The sequence below is a fragment of the Plecotus auritus genome (assembly GCF_963455305.1).
Source record: "Plecotus auritus genome assembly, chromosome: 6".
NCBI classification, from domain to species: domain Eukaryota; kingdom Metazoa; phylum Chordata; class Mammalia; order Chiroptera; family Vespertilionidae; genus Plecotus; species Plecotus auritus.
In genome coordinates this window covers 21,688,633-21,704,363 of record NC_137773.1, presented here as the reverse complement: position 1 = coordinate 21,704,363, position 15,731 = coordinate 21,688,633, and the positions used below count along the sequence as shown (strand labels likewise).

The 15,731-nt window shown below is 48.4% G+C and overlaps 1 protein-coding gene across 1 annotated transcript; it reads left to right on the top strand.

The window, feature by feature from the left end:
• Positions 1 to 239: 239 nt before the first annotated feature.
• Positions 240 to 15,506, top strand: MYOZ3 (myozenin 3). Its single transcript, XM_080672245.1, has 6 exons — positions 240 to 500; positions 2,630 to 2,691; positions 8,338 to 8,492; positions 9,539 to 9,668; positions 10,108 to 10,270; positions 13,187 to 15,506. Exons 2-6 carry the CDS (start codon positions 2,631 to 2,633, stop codon positions 13,353 to 13,355), a joined length of 678 nt encoding a protein of 225 aa, XP_080528371.1. The 5' UTR covers positions 240 to 500; position 2,630; the 3' UTR covers positions 13,356 to 15,506.
• Positions 15,507 to 15,731: the final 225 nt, after the last annotated feature.

The following is a 15,731-nucleotide window of genomic DNA, read 5'->3' as shown; positions in this document are numbered from 1 at the left end:
TGTCCTCTCTCTGCCCAGTGAACTCCCACTCAGCCTTCAAGGCCCAGCTCAAATGTCTCTTCCTCTGGGAAGCCTTCCCCACCCCCAGGCTGAGCTGATGGCACCCTCCCCTGGGCCCTCCCAGAGCATTTCCCATGATGCGTCTCAAAGGCTTATTTACGGGTCTGGCTTGGGCCTGGCTGAGCTCCTTGAGCACGGAGTCCTGCCTTATTTACAGTCCATAGAGGCTCAGAGAATGTGAGAAGGTGGAGGGAGGAAGAGAAGAAGGAAGGAGGCAAAAAGAAGAAGAGAAGACAGGAAAGAAAGAATAAGTCAAACAAAGATATTAAAGGACAATTCATCCATCACCCATCCATCTACCCATCCATCCATCCATCCATCCATCCATCCATCCATCCATCTAAAAAATATCTATGGCAATCCTATCTGGCTCCATTCTAGGCACTAAGGATACAATTAGCAAGCTCAAGTGACCGGAGACTGACTCTCAGCATTTCCAGGTGACTTTGGTGTGTGCATATGTACGTGTGTGTGTTCATGTGTATGCAAACCCTTCTGTCGGCAAAGGCCTGCTGCTGGGGCACCTGTCTTCCCTGGGGCCTGGTGCTTTTAGCATCTGTCCCTGGATCCAGTTGCAGCCCGAAATAAGGCTGTGAGCCACAACAAGGCAGGAACAATTCTCGTCAGCTGGCTGCAGGGCACACTCAGCTCTCTGGCTGCCCGACTGCTGCACGGACACTGACCACCCAACTTTCAGCTTCCTGACAGAGGTGTTAATCTTGAGGGTCTGATATTCTCTCTACCCACTGTGGTCCCAGCTCTCAGGTACCAGGATCCTAGGGGAAATTGAGGAGCTGTGGGGAGTGGGTGGAGGAGATGAACCAATTCCCAGAGCCCCTTCCTGTCCAAGAAGAGGAAGGGCCCTGCAGAGTCTGGGGAGTGCGGGGCCTCGTGGAAGCCTGAATCCTGAGTTGGGAAGGGAGGGATTCTAAGCCTAGGTTACTCTAGGTTAGTGGTCGGCAAACTGCGGCTAGCGAACCACATGCGGCTCACGAGTCGCGGTTTGCCGCTCTGTTGACTAATGAGTTTGCCGACCACTGGATAGGGGCTTAATCACAAGGAACAACAACAGCCTGTAATTATTGGAATCGAGAGTCTAGGTCAGTGGTCGGCAAACTCATTTGTCAACAGAGCGGCAAACCACGGCCGCAGTTTGCCGACCACTGCTCTAGGTTAAATGGGGAAGGGGTAGCTAGGATTCATGGTGGGGGATAGCTAATGGCTCTGCTCAGGACTCCCAAGATTTTTAGGGAGTAGAGGGAAGCAGGGTGCCTGTCTGGAAAATGACGGGCTCTTCCAATGTCTGTGAATTTCTGAAAAGGGGGTGATTATCGAGAAACAGGTCTGCGGAATGTGGAGTCCTCAGGGGTCACAGCCAGAGCTCTCTCAATCATCTCATGACCCTCACCCAAATGCATGCAGACGTGCTCATGTTTGTATCATTTTAGGGGGCTCATGAATGCTCTTGAAGCCCATCCATAAATCCCCATGATCTAGCCCAACCCTCTATGCTACAGAGGGGGAAACTGAGTCACAGAGCTGGAGAGCAACTTGCTCACAGTTACAGAGGGAGTTAGAGACACCGATTAGCTGCCAAGCCACCCAGCTCGGTGTCCACTGACCTAGGTGGGAGCGGGTGTGGGGGTATAGATGGAGGCAGATTGTTTTTCTAAAGGAAGGAATATAGGAAAATCCAGAAGCAAAGCAGAGGGGCACAGAGGTGTGTAATCTGTCAGGGGTTCAAAGGATCTGCCTTCTCTTTTGGGGGGCAAGTTCGGGGATTTGGACTTGGGGCCTGCAGGGGTTTCGGGGATTCTAGACCTCATTTGCAAATTTCCTAGAAAGTGTCATGAGATACAAATGGGGGGGCGGGCGGGAATGGAGGAGGAGAAAGAGAAGGGTGAGAAAGAAGAGAGCACCATGAGGTACTAGACTTATTGGGGTGATCACTTCGTAAGTTATATAAATATCTAATCTCTACGTCACACACCTAAAACTAATATAATGTTGTGTGTCACCTGTAATTTTAAAATAAAAACATTATTAAAATAACAGGGAGCATCATGAAAGTCAGTTCTGGGGTAAGGGTAGAGGAGGAGGTGATGGTTTTTTCAGCTTCCTTGGACCAGCCTGTGCCCTCAAGTCTTAGGGCCAAGTACTAGGGAAAGGAGGGGAGGGCCAGCCTTGCAGACCCCAGTGTCACCCCTGCCTATCCACCTATACCCCTTCTCCCCCTGATGTAAACCTCCAACTTCTTTCAGCCGCTGATCAGAGCTCACCTACATCAGCGAATGAAAATAGTTTGAGACCCACACCTCCCCACCCCTAATGTCCCAGAGTTGACCCCCTAAAGAGAGAGTGCTGCATGGGAAGAAGTGAGCATCTCCCTCACCCTCCCTGGACCTCAGCCTCCTCCTCTGTACGTAGAGACCCAAAAGGCCCACCCAGCTCAGACAGCCCTTGCTTGAGACCTTGGGGTGGGCTGGAGTTGAGTGGGCCAGGGACTTGAAGGAGGCCTGGAAAGGCAATGGAGGTGGCCTGGCCAATATGTGGATCATCTCATCTACAGGATGATCCCCAAGGAGCAGAAGAAGCCAGTGATGGCTGCCATGGGGGACCAAGCTGGACCAGGTAAGGTGGACCCAGCCTATGTGCATTCCTCAGACCCCATCCTTTCTTGGTCCCAGATTGCAGCCACTCAGGCCTGCTGGCCCCAGGCCTACAAAAACAGGTGTGAGTTGCAGGCCAGCCCCAAGGGAGTGCCTGTGGAACCTGGGCTGGAAGCTCCCCAAAACATTGGGAAGGGTGTTGCCCTACTGTCCTCACATCCAGAAGCTGGAGTTGCATGCCCTAGACCCGTGGTCGGCAAACTGCGGCTTGCGAGCCACATGCGGCTCTTTGGCCCCTTGAATGTGGCTCTTCCACAAAATACCACGGCTTGGGCGAGTCTATTTTGAAGAAGTGGCGTTAGAAGAAGTTTAAGTTTAAAACATTTGGCTCTCAAAAGAAATTTCAATCGTTGTACTGTTGATATTTGGCTCTGTTGACTAATGAGTTTGCCAACCACTGCCCTAGACCAAGCCTGGCCCCAGCTAAGTCCTTGCCTCAGTCTCAAATGGAACTCGGCGGGCTCTGATCCCAGATCCAGCCTTAACTGCAGCCCCAAGCTCCCCACACGCTTGTCCTTGCTTGTTGAAACTTTGGTCTCACCAAGTCCCCATGGCAAGAGACAGGTTGGGGGGGAAAGTGGGCAGGTGGGCAAGGCTACCCAGTTGGACTCAAACCATTTCACTTAAAAACCGACTCATCTAATGAATAAATCATCTAAAATACATGTTTATCAACTTTATAAGACTTCTCAGAACTCTTGGCATAATTTTAGAGTCTATTTACTTGGCCTACTTTAGAGCATTTCAAGAATTTTATAAACAAATTCAACTAAGTCAGGCCTCTCAAACTTCCATGTTAATCATAGTGGCGTGGTGTTGGTTAAAATGCAGATTGCCAGCATCCACCTCAGGGATTCTGACTCAGTGGACCTGGGGAGGGGGCCATGCACCAGGGTTATTAGACAAGCACCAGGGTTATTCTGACGCAGATTGACAGTGAGCCGAGCTCTGATAAACCCTAGCCTAAGACCACTGCTAGGTTTTGCCTCCTAAGAAGTACTTAATCATATGTGAGTCGTCCTTTTAACCTGTTTTGTGTGTCCTTGCCTCCTTTTGTAGGAGTCAAGTTTTTTTCTTTTATTCCATGATTTCATGAGCTGAAACACACAAACTTTGTGAAGTGTTGGTTGGTGCTCTAACCAGGAGGATAGGGCCATGCATTCTCTCTTCTCATGTCTAAGCAATTAATTTGACCCCAAAATATTGGCACACATCATTTATGCCAGACTGGAAATATGTAAAATGTTGAGTATTGCTAGGTTATTACTTAAAGACAATTTTGAAACTAAAGAAAAATATAAAGTAAAAAAAAACACACAACCACCTCATGGTTTTGCTACCAAAAGACACCCATTGCAGAGTAAGAATAATAAAAATACCATTACTGTTTGCTTACCATGTGTCAGATACTGTGCTAAGAGCTTTGATGCTTTACGTTACATAACCTCCACAACAACTCTGTCAATTAGACATTATTATCACCATTGAGCAGATGAGAAACTGAGGCCCAGAGGAGCTAGGTGGTCACACATCTTAGTAGGTGACATAACCAAGATTTCACTCCAGATCTGCTTCTTTACTATATAGTTATACAAATAACACATCTATACACTGAGTGGCCAGATTATTATGATCTCTGAATGCATAATAATCTGGCCTGTGTGTGTGTGTGTGTGTGTGTGCGTGCGTGTGTGTGTGTGTGTGTGTGTGTGTGTGTGTATTAGAGGCCCGGTGCATGAATTTGTGCATGGGTGGGGTCCGGCCAGCCTGGCCAGGGGAAGGGACATGGGTGGTTGGCCGGCCTGCCTGCTGGTCAAACTCCTGGTCAAGGGGACAATTTGCATATTAGCCTTTTATTATATAGGATATACACTGAGTGGCCAGATTATTATGCGTTCAGAGATCATAATAATCTGGCCACTCAGTGTATATAAAAGCCTAAGCGACTGGCCAACCAGCTGACTGACTGGTAGCTACGACACACAATGACCATGAGGGGGCAGACGCTCTGACCGGTAGCTATGATGCGCACTGATCACCTGGGGGCAGACGCTCAACACAGGAGCTGCTGAGCTGCGGTGACTTGGCAGCTGCGGTTCTTGGGTGATACACCTGGAACCAGAGAGGAGGGAGACCGATTCCAGACTATGTCACCCGAGAACCGCCCTCTCGCAATCCGGGACCCCTTGGGGGATGTTGGGGAGACTGTTTTGGCCCGATCCCCGCAGGCCAGGCCGAGGGAACCCACTGGTACACAAATCCATGCACCGGGCCTCTAGTCATTTTAGAAAATATTCAGACAAAATAGACATGAAGGACTTTGAAAGTGTAAGTTCCTTCTAGTAGAACCATCTGGAGATAACCTATGTTCTAATATTTGTGTCAATCCTTTTTCTGTTCATATATAAACATATTTATATAAATGCAAATACACAAGCATGGGCTTAAGACTACTGGTATACACTGTGTTCTTCAACTTAAATTTCTTTTCACTTAGCAGCATACCACAGACTCCTTTCCATCCTCACCACCTCCCCCCTGCTTCCCTAGCATGTCATATGTTCTATATATTTATACTCATACAAACCTTCAAATGGTGTCATGAAGGCTCGTCTCAGGGTGGGACCTTTAGGAGCAAAGCCTGAGGGCTCTTGAGCAAGTGATTTATTGAGGTTGCACTCTCAGGAGAAGGGAAGTGAAGTAGCACAGGGCAGGGGAAGCTGCTGAGCAAGGATGCGGGCTCAGCTGTAGCCCAGATTCAGTCTAACCCTGGGGGTGCCACAGAATTCATCCCGTCTTCAGCAAAGACCATGACCCCTTCTGTTCACCTGGGCAGTTCTCTGTAGAAGGTGGCAGTTGTGGGCTGTCAACCACTGATAAAGGGCACTTTGGCAGCATCCACCACAGACTGATCCCAGGTTTCGTAATTTGAAACCTCACTGTAATAAACATTCTTGTATTTATATCTTCGGGCATGTTTATTCAATTTTTCTCCCCAAGAATGAATGCCTGAATTGCTTAGTCAAATAGGTTTTGTCTATAGCTTTTTTCTTTTCTTTTTTAAAAAAAAATATTAAGCTCTGTTCATCTGGATAATATTTAAGAATATAATGCCAGGAGACTTTTTGTTATGTATTTGTTTTTTATATTTTTGTTTCTTTTTTTATTTTTATATTTTTAAGTGTGCAGTACATTTTCTTGTTTTAAAAAAATAACAGTGCAAACAATTACCATTTCTAGCCCTCCTTCTTCCTATGTCCCATAAGTCATCACTGCTAATATTCGGCATGGTCCTTGCAGATTTTTCAATGCATGTATGAACATATATTTATTTTTTTAAATATACAAGTGGGACCTTAGACTATAGATTCTTCTGAAACGTACTTTCCCCCTTCTAACTTACAGCGGTTTTCTTTATGCCTCTAACATGTAGAAGGTGCTCTCTCTATATCTGCTGAAAGAAGGAAAAATCACCCTCCTTTTTAGAAAGGCTCTGCAGGAAGGAGTCCATTGAATGGAATGAGTCACAACCCCTGACTGGCCTCAGTGCTACCTGATGACCACGTCCATCTCCCCGGCCCACTCACCCTCCCGCTACTCTCAGACAACTTTGGCACCCTCTCTCCTCAAACCTCCAATGCCTCCTCCCCCATCTTCATTCTCAGTCAATGCCTTCTTATTTCATTGAGAAAAGTGAAGTCACCAGAAGAGAACAGCTGCAAGCTGCCTCCTCCACATCTGTCTATTGCTTGGCCTAAGTCCACGTTCTCAGTTTTTCTCCCTGATGTGGTAGATGAACTCTCCTTGCCAGCCTGAAACCAACCCTTCTAGTTGGGCACCGGATGCCCTCCCCTCCCTCTCTCTTACTCAAGGATAGATATTCCTTCAGTAATTCTCCACTCTCTCTATTGCACTGTCAAATCTTCCCATCAGCTAACAAACATGCTGTTATTTCTCCCTCTTTAGAAACAAACAAATAAACAAGCAACCCCTCTTGATTGCACAGCTGCCTCCAGCCATGGTCTAGAGCAGCGGTCGCCAACCGGTGGTCCGTGAGGTCAGAAAGTTTGGCAACCACTGGTCTAGAGCACAGCTCCTCAGAGCAGTTGTCTCTATTTTCTTCCCCTTCTCCTCTTCTAACATTTTACCAAGCCAATTTCCAAACACACATAAAAGTAGAGTGCAAATCCCCATGGCCCTCCTTTCATTCCTGGAATCGAAAGCAAATCCCAAAGAGTATGTCATTTCATGCTCTAAATATTTCCAAATGCACAAAAATCATAAAAAGGACTTTTCCTTACACACCAAAGTTATCAGCACACAGAACAAAATAAGCAATACTGTCTAATAACCAGTCCCATAGTCAACTTTCTCCAATCTCCTACTTTGTTATAATGAGGATTCAAATAAGGGCCATTGTTTCTATTTGGTTGCTATGTCCCTTAAATCTCCTTTCATCTAAAACAACCCCCACTTATTTTTCCCATGTCACTCACTCTTTTGAAGAAACCAGGCCAGTTGCCCTGTAGAATGTTCCACATCCTAGATTTGGCTCATTGCTTCCGCGTGGTGTGGCCCAACAGTTCCTCTGTCCATTTTCTCTTGAACCCTCTCCAATAAGGCTTTGACACCCAATACTCCCCAGCAACTGCTTCTGTGAAGATCACCAATAGTAACCGCACATTACTAAATAATCATAGTCAATTCAGCCCTCATCTTACTTGACACATCAGCAGCATCTGACTGTTGATCAGCCCATTTTCCTTGAAATGCTTTAATCATTTGGTTTCCTGGACACCATGCCCTAGATTTCCTCCTGCCTCGCTGGGTGCTCCTCCCGGCCTCCAGGGCTCTGTCATTCCTCAGTCTAAATGTTGGAGCCCCAGGCTATAAACTGGCTATTGTCTCAACTATAAGAGGAGAAATAAGTGTGAAGTTGTTCACTGAAAACATCACACTTTATTTCTCTTCAATCTTTATCTCAGGTCAGTTACCTCCCATGAACTCAAGTCTCTCCATCTGGATACATACAAGTCTCTTTAAACCTTATATGCCCAATTTTGAAGAAAATTAGGGGGCCTTAAATACAGAGTAAGCATTATATAAGACAGAAATATGCTCATCTGGAAAGGTGGAGATCTTAAACTGAATTCCCAACTCTCCCCACAATTTCTCTTGCTCCAAACCTTCCACATCTCAGGGATTGCCGCTCCAACCTTCCAGTGACTCAGGCCAGAAAGCCTGCCGTCACCCTCCACTCTACCCTCTCTCTTTCATATCCCTTACACAGGGATTACCTTTAAAGATACCTAGGACCTGGCCATTTCTCACTACCTCCACCGCTGTAGGCGAAGAGCTGCACAGGAAATCCATGGAATACGTAAATACAAATGGCCAAAGGACATCTGAAACGTTCATATCACTGTCAGACACATGCAAATTAAACTCTGAGGTGTCATTTCTGCCCACCAGGTGGACAGAGTCCACTGAATGATGGCTCTCAGTGTTGGCAAGTATGGGGAGAAGCCGGCATCCTCACACACCACGGACAGTACCATGAGGAGATGTCCTTAGAAGTGTCTCTGAGTGGCCTGGCCTCTCCCCGCAGTCCCTTTGCTGGACCTGGGCAAGAAGCTGAGCGTGCCCCAGGACTTAATGATGGAGGAGCTATCGCTACGCAACAACCGAGGATCCCTCCTCTTCCAGAAGAGACAGCGCCGTGTGCAGAAATTCACCTTTGAGCTTGCTGCCAGCCAGCGGGAGGTAAGACAGCATTGTGCTCAGAGGGGAAACTAAGGCCCAGAGAAGGCCAGTGCTTTGCCTAAAACCAAATAGCCAGGTGAGGACCTCTGGCACCTGGGCAGTCCCTCAAGCTCCAGCTAGAGAAGGCTGTGACATTCCCACCAGACTGACCCCCTGCCTTGCTGTGTGAGCCTGGAAGTTTTATGTCTTCAATGCACATCTCTCTCCCAAGAGAAAATATAACATGGAGTGGGCAGGGGAGCTGCAGAGTGAAGGGGCTCCAGCTCCTACAAATAGTGCTGAAAAATAGTCATGTGTGCTGGGCTGAATTTGCAGCAAGCTAGATTTAGATTCGACCTGATCTAAGATGGAAAACACAGAATGCCTCTTTCTCTGCTTCCCACTGGAAGGACAAGACCGCGGACCAGGCAGCTGGTAGAGAAAGGAGGCAAGGATGCTTATCCTCAGGCTTCAAAAAGGCAGCAGGCAGTTTCGGCCACCCTAATGAACGCAGGGGCATCTCATCCGTGCTCCACGCAATTTCTGGATGAGACAGAAGGCAACTGAGGAGTTTTATGGCAGAATAATAACGATAACACTTACCTTTGCTATGTATCTAAGACACAGCTAGCTAAGCACTTAAATGTTATCAGCTCATTTATCGCTCAAAAAGTGAGATTATCATCATTATCTCCATTTCACAGAGAGGGAAACTGAGGTTCAGAGAGGTTATTTGCCCAGGGTTAATATTATAGTAGCCAATATATACAAAGCATCTCTCTGTCCTGGGCACTGGGTTTAGGGCATTGCACAATTCACTCATACCGTACCCCCCGCAGTATCTCCAGGAGGTGGGTGCTAGGATTATGTGCCCCCCTTGTTTGTGGAGGGTGATCCCTGGCCCCTTGCCCATCCCTCACTCCCACTCCCCAACGGTGGCTGGAAGAGCACCTAGGGGACAGTGACTTGGAACAGCGAAACCAGGGACAGTGTGCGTGGAGGGAGACACAACAGCAGGGGACGCTGGGTGATGGGGTCTGGCAATATCAAGGCTATCCATTGCCCAGGTTGCCATCAGCCCGGAGTTGCAGAACTGCCGCTCAGAGCTCCACATCTTCCCAGCCGGGGACCCTGAGGATGCCCAGCCTGAAGCTTCCCGAGTGGAGTGCGCCCCTAGCCCCAGTGCCCTGGCACCAGGTGAGTGGCCTCCCCAATCTGGACCAAAGAGGAAGGGCGGGGGTATGGGGTAGGAATCAGAGCATGGGCGTGCTGCTCCACAGTGGGGCAGGAAGAGAACCCAGAGCATCTAGTCCAATCTACCCCCTTCCCTATCCAAACACACACACCCCTCCATGGACCTAACCCAAAAGAAGCAGCAATGCACCCCAGATCACACAGCAAGTCAAGATTAGAAGTTGAACCTCAACTGGTAATTCCCCTACTCCAATCCTCCTTGTTTCCAGGAATGGGGAAGGTTACCTTTTGAGGGAACAACTTTTGGCATCACTCTCCCTGCCACACCCCACACACACTCCCCTTTCCCAGCTTCGGTCTTCCCTCCCCCAACCCTTTCTGAGGTGGGTGTGAGTGTGGGGGCCCAGGGAGAAAGGAACCCACATGCCCTGCTCACCTCCAGGCTATGCCGAGCCACTCAAGAGCATCCCGCCAGAGAAGTTCAACCAAACGGTCATCCCCAAGGGCTACCACTGCCCATGGCAAGAGTTTGTCAGCTACCGGGACTACCAGAACGATGGCCGAAGTCACACTCTCAGCCCTGCGCAGTATCGAAATTTCAACAAGTAAGGCAGGGTGGGCAGTTGGGGAGAGAGCGGGAGGGTGCACAGGTGCCAGTCATAATCCAGCAGTAGCTAAATTTCCTGAGCACTTTCTACATGCCAGGCTGTATCTGAACACGTCATAAACATTCATTGAGCTCTTGCTAGAACTTAATAGAACTCTTGCCTCAGCACATAGTAGGTCCTCAATAAATGTACAGGGAATGTGCCACACATCTCATTGGATCCTCCCCACAACAGGGTGCGGCTGGTGCTACAGTTTTCCCTATTCTGCCTGTGAAGAGACCTGCTCAGAAATATCAGCAACCTGCCCAAAGTCCCAAAACAAGGACGCGCAGGGCAGGGCAGGGGTCCAAGTCTGGGCTGTCTGACTCCAGAGCTTGGTTTCTTGTTCTCCATCACTGCTGTGTGCCACCTCTTTGACGCATCCTTCTTGGGTGGGACCTCCAGATCTCACCAGTCCTACATAGCTCAGCCTGTTCATTTTCATCAATGCCTAGGAAGTGGCTTTGAGGCTGCACCAAAGCAGGGAGTAGCAGTGAGACGTTGGACACTAGAGATGAGGGTCACAGAGGAGTGGTTTGTACTGTTTACAGCATGGGGCCTCAACATGGGCTTAAATGCAGACTCCTTACCTGGCTGTGTGACCTTGGGAAAGTGACTTAACCTCTCTGAGCCTCCAATTCCCTATCTGTAAAATGAGACTATTATTGTATCTACTTCTTAAGATTGTTGTGAGGATAGCATAAGAAACCATGGGCAATGTTTCTGGCAAGCAATAAGCTCTCAATAAACAAGAGCTGCTATTATTATCATTATTTACAGGTTGAAATGATAGTTGGAAAAGCTAATGGGGAATAAGAGGATATATTTAACATTCTGCCCGAAGGGCTCAGAAACGAATCATAGGGGTCCAGATAGGAGCTTGGCACTGGAGGAAGACCTTGGGCTAGGGGATGGATTTCAATTGCAATTGGCTTCCTCAGACTGATGCTATTTCTGGAAAATGCTCCTCTGGCTTGGACCACAGTAAGTGTGAAAGTGGAGGGTCCGCAGAGAGGAGGCCCCAGTCCAGCTCTTCTGGCATCTGCTCAGACCACACGTGGAGACTATGTCTGTCTGACAAAAATTGATGGGTGGCGCCAGGGCCTGGAGACCAGGCCCTCTGAGGAAGAGCTGAAGGAATGGGGGCGGGCGGGGGGGTGATGAGCTTTGAGAGGAGACTGCTGAGGCGGCATGTGACTGCCCTCAAAGTCAGGGAGGGCCTTGATGGAAAGAATTATACCCAACGGGTGCTGTGTGAGCCACAAGCCATTGGCAGATGTTCTGGGGTCTCTCGCCAGCCAGGCCTGTGCTCGCTCACCTCCTGGGGCCATCAGACCCTGCCTGCCCAGCTATTTAAAACCCTCAGCAGACATTCAGTCCTGACAGCCAGTTTCCAGGCTGGCCAGCTCAGGTTGCAGCCCCATCCATCTAAACCTCAGGTATGAAAGACAGACACATTCTCACCAGCAGAAGGGTCTTAGGGAGCCCTGAACCCGGGTCCTTCTGGGACAGAAGGACCAACTGAGGAAGACTGAAGAGGAACAGCAGTGTTGGTGGCCAAGCTGTGCCCAGGAGCCAGGTCTCTGGGCTCCTTGTCAAGGGCCCAATTGTGAGGCTTGCATTGGCTTGGAAACATCCTAGCCTGTCCCCCAGGGGGCTTGGCTGTTGCTGCCACAGCTTGGGTTAGTCTAAGCAGAAACCCTGTCTCGGCTGGAACCCAGGCCCTAGCCCAAGTTCTGCCTTTCCACCCCAGGGGCCAGCACTCTCCTCTTCCCATTGGGCCCAGCCTGTGGAGAAAACAGCACATGATCAATGCTTTTTATTTCTCTTAAAATTAAAGAATAGTTTTCAAGTCACATACTTACATTCTCTTAAAAACTAGTTATACAACTACAAAAGAAGGGTTCCTTTGTTCACTGTCCTCAATCCGTTTCCTTTCCAAAGGTAACACTGTTGTCAGGTTGGTGTGTAAGATTTCAGAACATTTTCTAAGGGCAGCCACATACCTATAGGGGATATAACATTGTTTTGTGTGTATACATGTGTTCTAATACTTCGCATTTCTTTTTGTAACTTCTTGTTTTCACTCAACATTATGCTTTTAAAATCTACCCTACTTTATATTGATCTTTTCATTCCTTTTGAGCTACTGTATAATATTCCATCATGTGACTACACTACCTCTGCTGTGTCCGTTCCTCTGCCAATGGACCCTGGGTTGTTTATGGCTTGTCACTAATCCCTGCTCATATCTGCTTCCTTGTGCCGTATGTGCATGTGCTTCCCGAAGCCATGTGCTTACAGGTAGAGTTGCTGGTGGCAGAATTTGCGTATTTCCAGATTAAAATGATCCTGCTAAACTATCCTCCAAGGGAGCAGCACCAGTGTGCCCTCCAAACAGTAGTATATGAGTGAAGCTCTGCCCCGTTATCCAATTATTTCTTCTTGCCAGTCTTATGGTTAGAAACGCAGGTCTGTTATAATCTGCACTTCCCTGATTCTCAATGCTCTTTCTCATCCTCCCCTTTTACTTCAGTTTGTGGCATGTTTCTCTGAGGGGAGATGAAAAGACAAAGGAAACACCCTGTCCCAACTCTGCTGCCTTCTGGAGCTTGCTTATGGGGAACCTAGAGTTCTGCTTAGGACAAGCCAATTCCAGCTCTGAAAACTTGACTCCAATTTCTAAGCAACAAGCCATCCCAACTAGGGGCAGAGCTAGAGAAACCTGTTAAAGGTAGTGCAAAACCTTGCTGTACAGAAGGGGAAACTGAGTCCCGGAGAGAGGCAGGGAGAGGACCCACATAGACCTGCATGTCAGTGTGCTGCCGTCTCGTTCCTTCCCAGCCCACCTCTCCTGCTGCTCTTCTCCCCTAGGACTCCCGTGCCCTTTGGAGGACCCCTGGTGGGGGAGACCACGCCCAGGGCAGGCACCCCCTTCCTCCCAGAGCTCACCAGTGGCTTGGAACTCCTCCGCCTCAGACCCAACTTCAACAGAGTGGCCCAGGGCTGGGTCCGCAACCTCCCAGAGTCTGAGGACCTGTAACCCCAGCCTTCAGTCCCCGGTCTCAGAGTTTGGGGAATACCAGGAGCCAAGATTTGTGGACTGCACTTCACAGTTTACAAAGGGCCTTCACACACCAAACCTATTGCAAATGGCCTCAAAGGTCACAAAGTTCAGTAGTCCACAAATATGGGGTTTAGAAAGTTTTTCCTTTTACTGAGATGCAGTTAGTCTTTATTCATGCTCTAACATTTACTAAGCACCTACTATGTGCTAGACATTGTGACAGCTCCATGCAGAGGAGTCCGGTCCCTGACCTAGAGTAGGAATAGATAGTAGGGAAGACAGATTTGTAAAGCAGTAAATTATCTTAATTTTGCCTAAAGCACCAGAGGAACAAAATGTAGTGAGGCAGGGGAGGGCATCTTGAACCCTGGGTGTGTGTGGGGGGAGGGGATCTATTACAGGACACTTCCCAGAGGATCTGAACAGGACTTCAAAGGAGGAGTAAAGTTGATTAAGGGAAGAGGGTGTGACTCCAGGGGAGGCAATCCAGGCCAGTGGACCAGCATAAGCTGGAAAGGTGGAGAACTGCCATAGGACAGGGTGTTCCAGAGTAGGGAGAGGGCTATGTTTGAGCAGTCAGTGACTCCTTAGAACGGCGGTTGCCAACTGGTGGTCCTTGAACCACTGCTGGTCCGTGAGGTCCGAAAGGTTGGTGACTGCTAGTTTAAGGAAACCTTTGGAGCAGCGTCGCCAACCGGTGGTCTGTGGACCTCTGGTGGTCCGTGAGATCCAAAAGGTTGGCGACTGCTGCCTTAGAAGGCCAGGTTGGGGTAAGCTGCACTAAGAAAATGGGGAAGTTTCTTAAGCAGGGGAGTCAGGAAGCCTTCCAGGAACAAGGCCTGAACTAGGGAGGTGGCCATGGGGATGGAAAGAAGGAACACCTCTCTGGGCACCTGGCAGGACAGGTGCAAAGTGGAGTACCTATAAAGACTCCTTCTTCCCACCTCCTTCTGCTCACCACTCTGAGCAGGCCTTGGGTAGATCTTGCTTAGTTTCCAATAGGAGTCATTCAGGGCTCTCCTCTGGCTCATTGGGAAGAGGAGAGAAAGGAATGCCTTAGTTCAAGTGGTGATGATGATGTGGTGATGATGATGGCAGCTTTTTATTGGATGCTGCAGTGCTTCAGCTGCTAGGAGGTTCTCTATACATCCAATTTCTAAAATTCAGTACAACCCTAAAAAAAAGTATTGTCCCATTTTACAGATGTGAATATCCAGGCTCAAAAGGAGAAAGAGGGTTGGCCAGGGACAGAGCCACAATGGATACTGACATATTCCAGTGGATGTCTTTTTGCACTGGGTGGCCAACCCATTGCCCGCTCACTCTGGAATCACCTCATAATAGTGCCCTGCCTTAGAGTTTAGAGGTTAAGAGTGCAGGCTGGGAAGTCAGACTGAATGGGATGGTTCTAATCGCCACTTCCAGCCATTTCTGTGGGCCTCTGTTTCTCACCTGTAAGATGAGGACAAGAATAGTAGCCCCTGTAAGGGGTTGTTGTGAGCACAATGATGGACACATACATAATGAGCACTAGATCATTAGACTTCATGCAACTACTGCTCTTAACTGAAAAGATGATCTTGTGGTGGATGCAGCTTGAGAAGCAGGCCTAGGACGAGACTGGAGATGAGCAGAGCAGAAGCCTGAAGGAAAGGAAGCCTCTGATCACTGCAGGGCTCCCTTGGCCCATGAATCACCTCTTCCCTTTGTTTCCATCACCTCTCCCCCGACCCCATTTCTCTTGAGGAGATGAGAAGGCCAGGAATCCATCTGGTTCCCAGGGCATGTGGGATAGCGGTTGCCTTTTCCTTTTGCTCTGGACTTTCCTTGTGTCCCACACAGTCTCAAGGGGCAGCAGCCTGATTCTTAGAATTGCTTGCAATCAATGTGTCTTGAATTTGGGCACCGTTGTATAAAGCCATGTTTCCATGAGCTGAAAACGAACCACTAAAGTGTCCTAAACAAAGAAGAGGATTAGGACCACCTTGGGTTGGCTCTGCTGTGCTCTGGAGGGTAATAGCAGCCACCACAGCACAGCTGACAAGAGCCTAGTGGGAGCCTGCTACACCCAAAGCAAATCCTCATTCCTTTCTTCTTTTGATAATATGCCTTTCACTGATGTTGTTTAAAAAAAAAAAAGAAAGAAAGAATTCTTACTGTAAAGATTTATATACAAACAAATAAAGGAAGAAGTAAAATGTGAAAGTAAAATCTGCCCACATAGCTCCTCCCCTGCAACACAGACCTTCCCGCCCTCCTGCTCTCTGCCCCATTCCCACATACCACAGGTAACCACTGGTAGCAGCTTGGTGCTTCTAGAATTCTAGGATTATTTGAACTGATAAATATGTA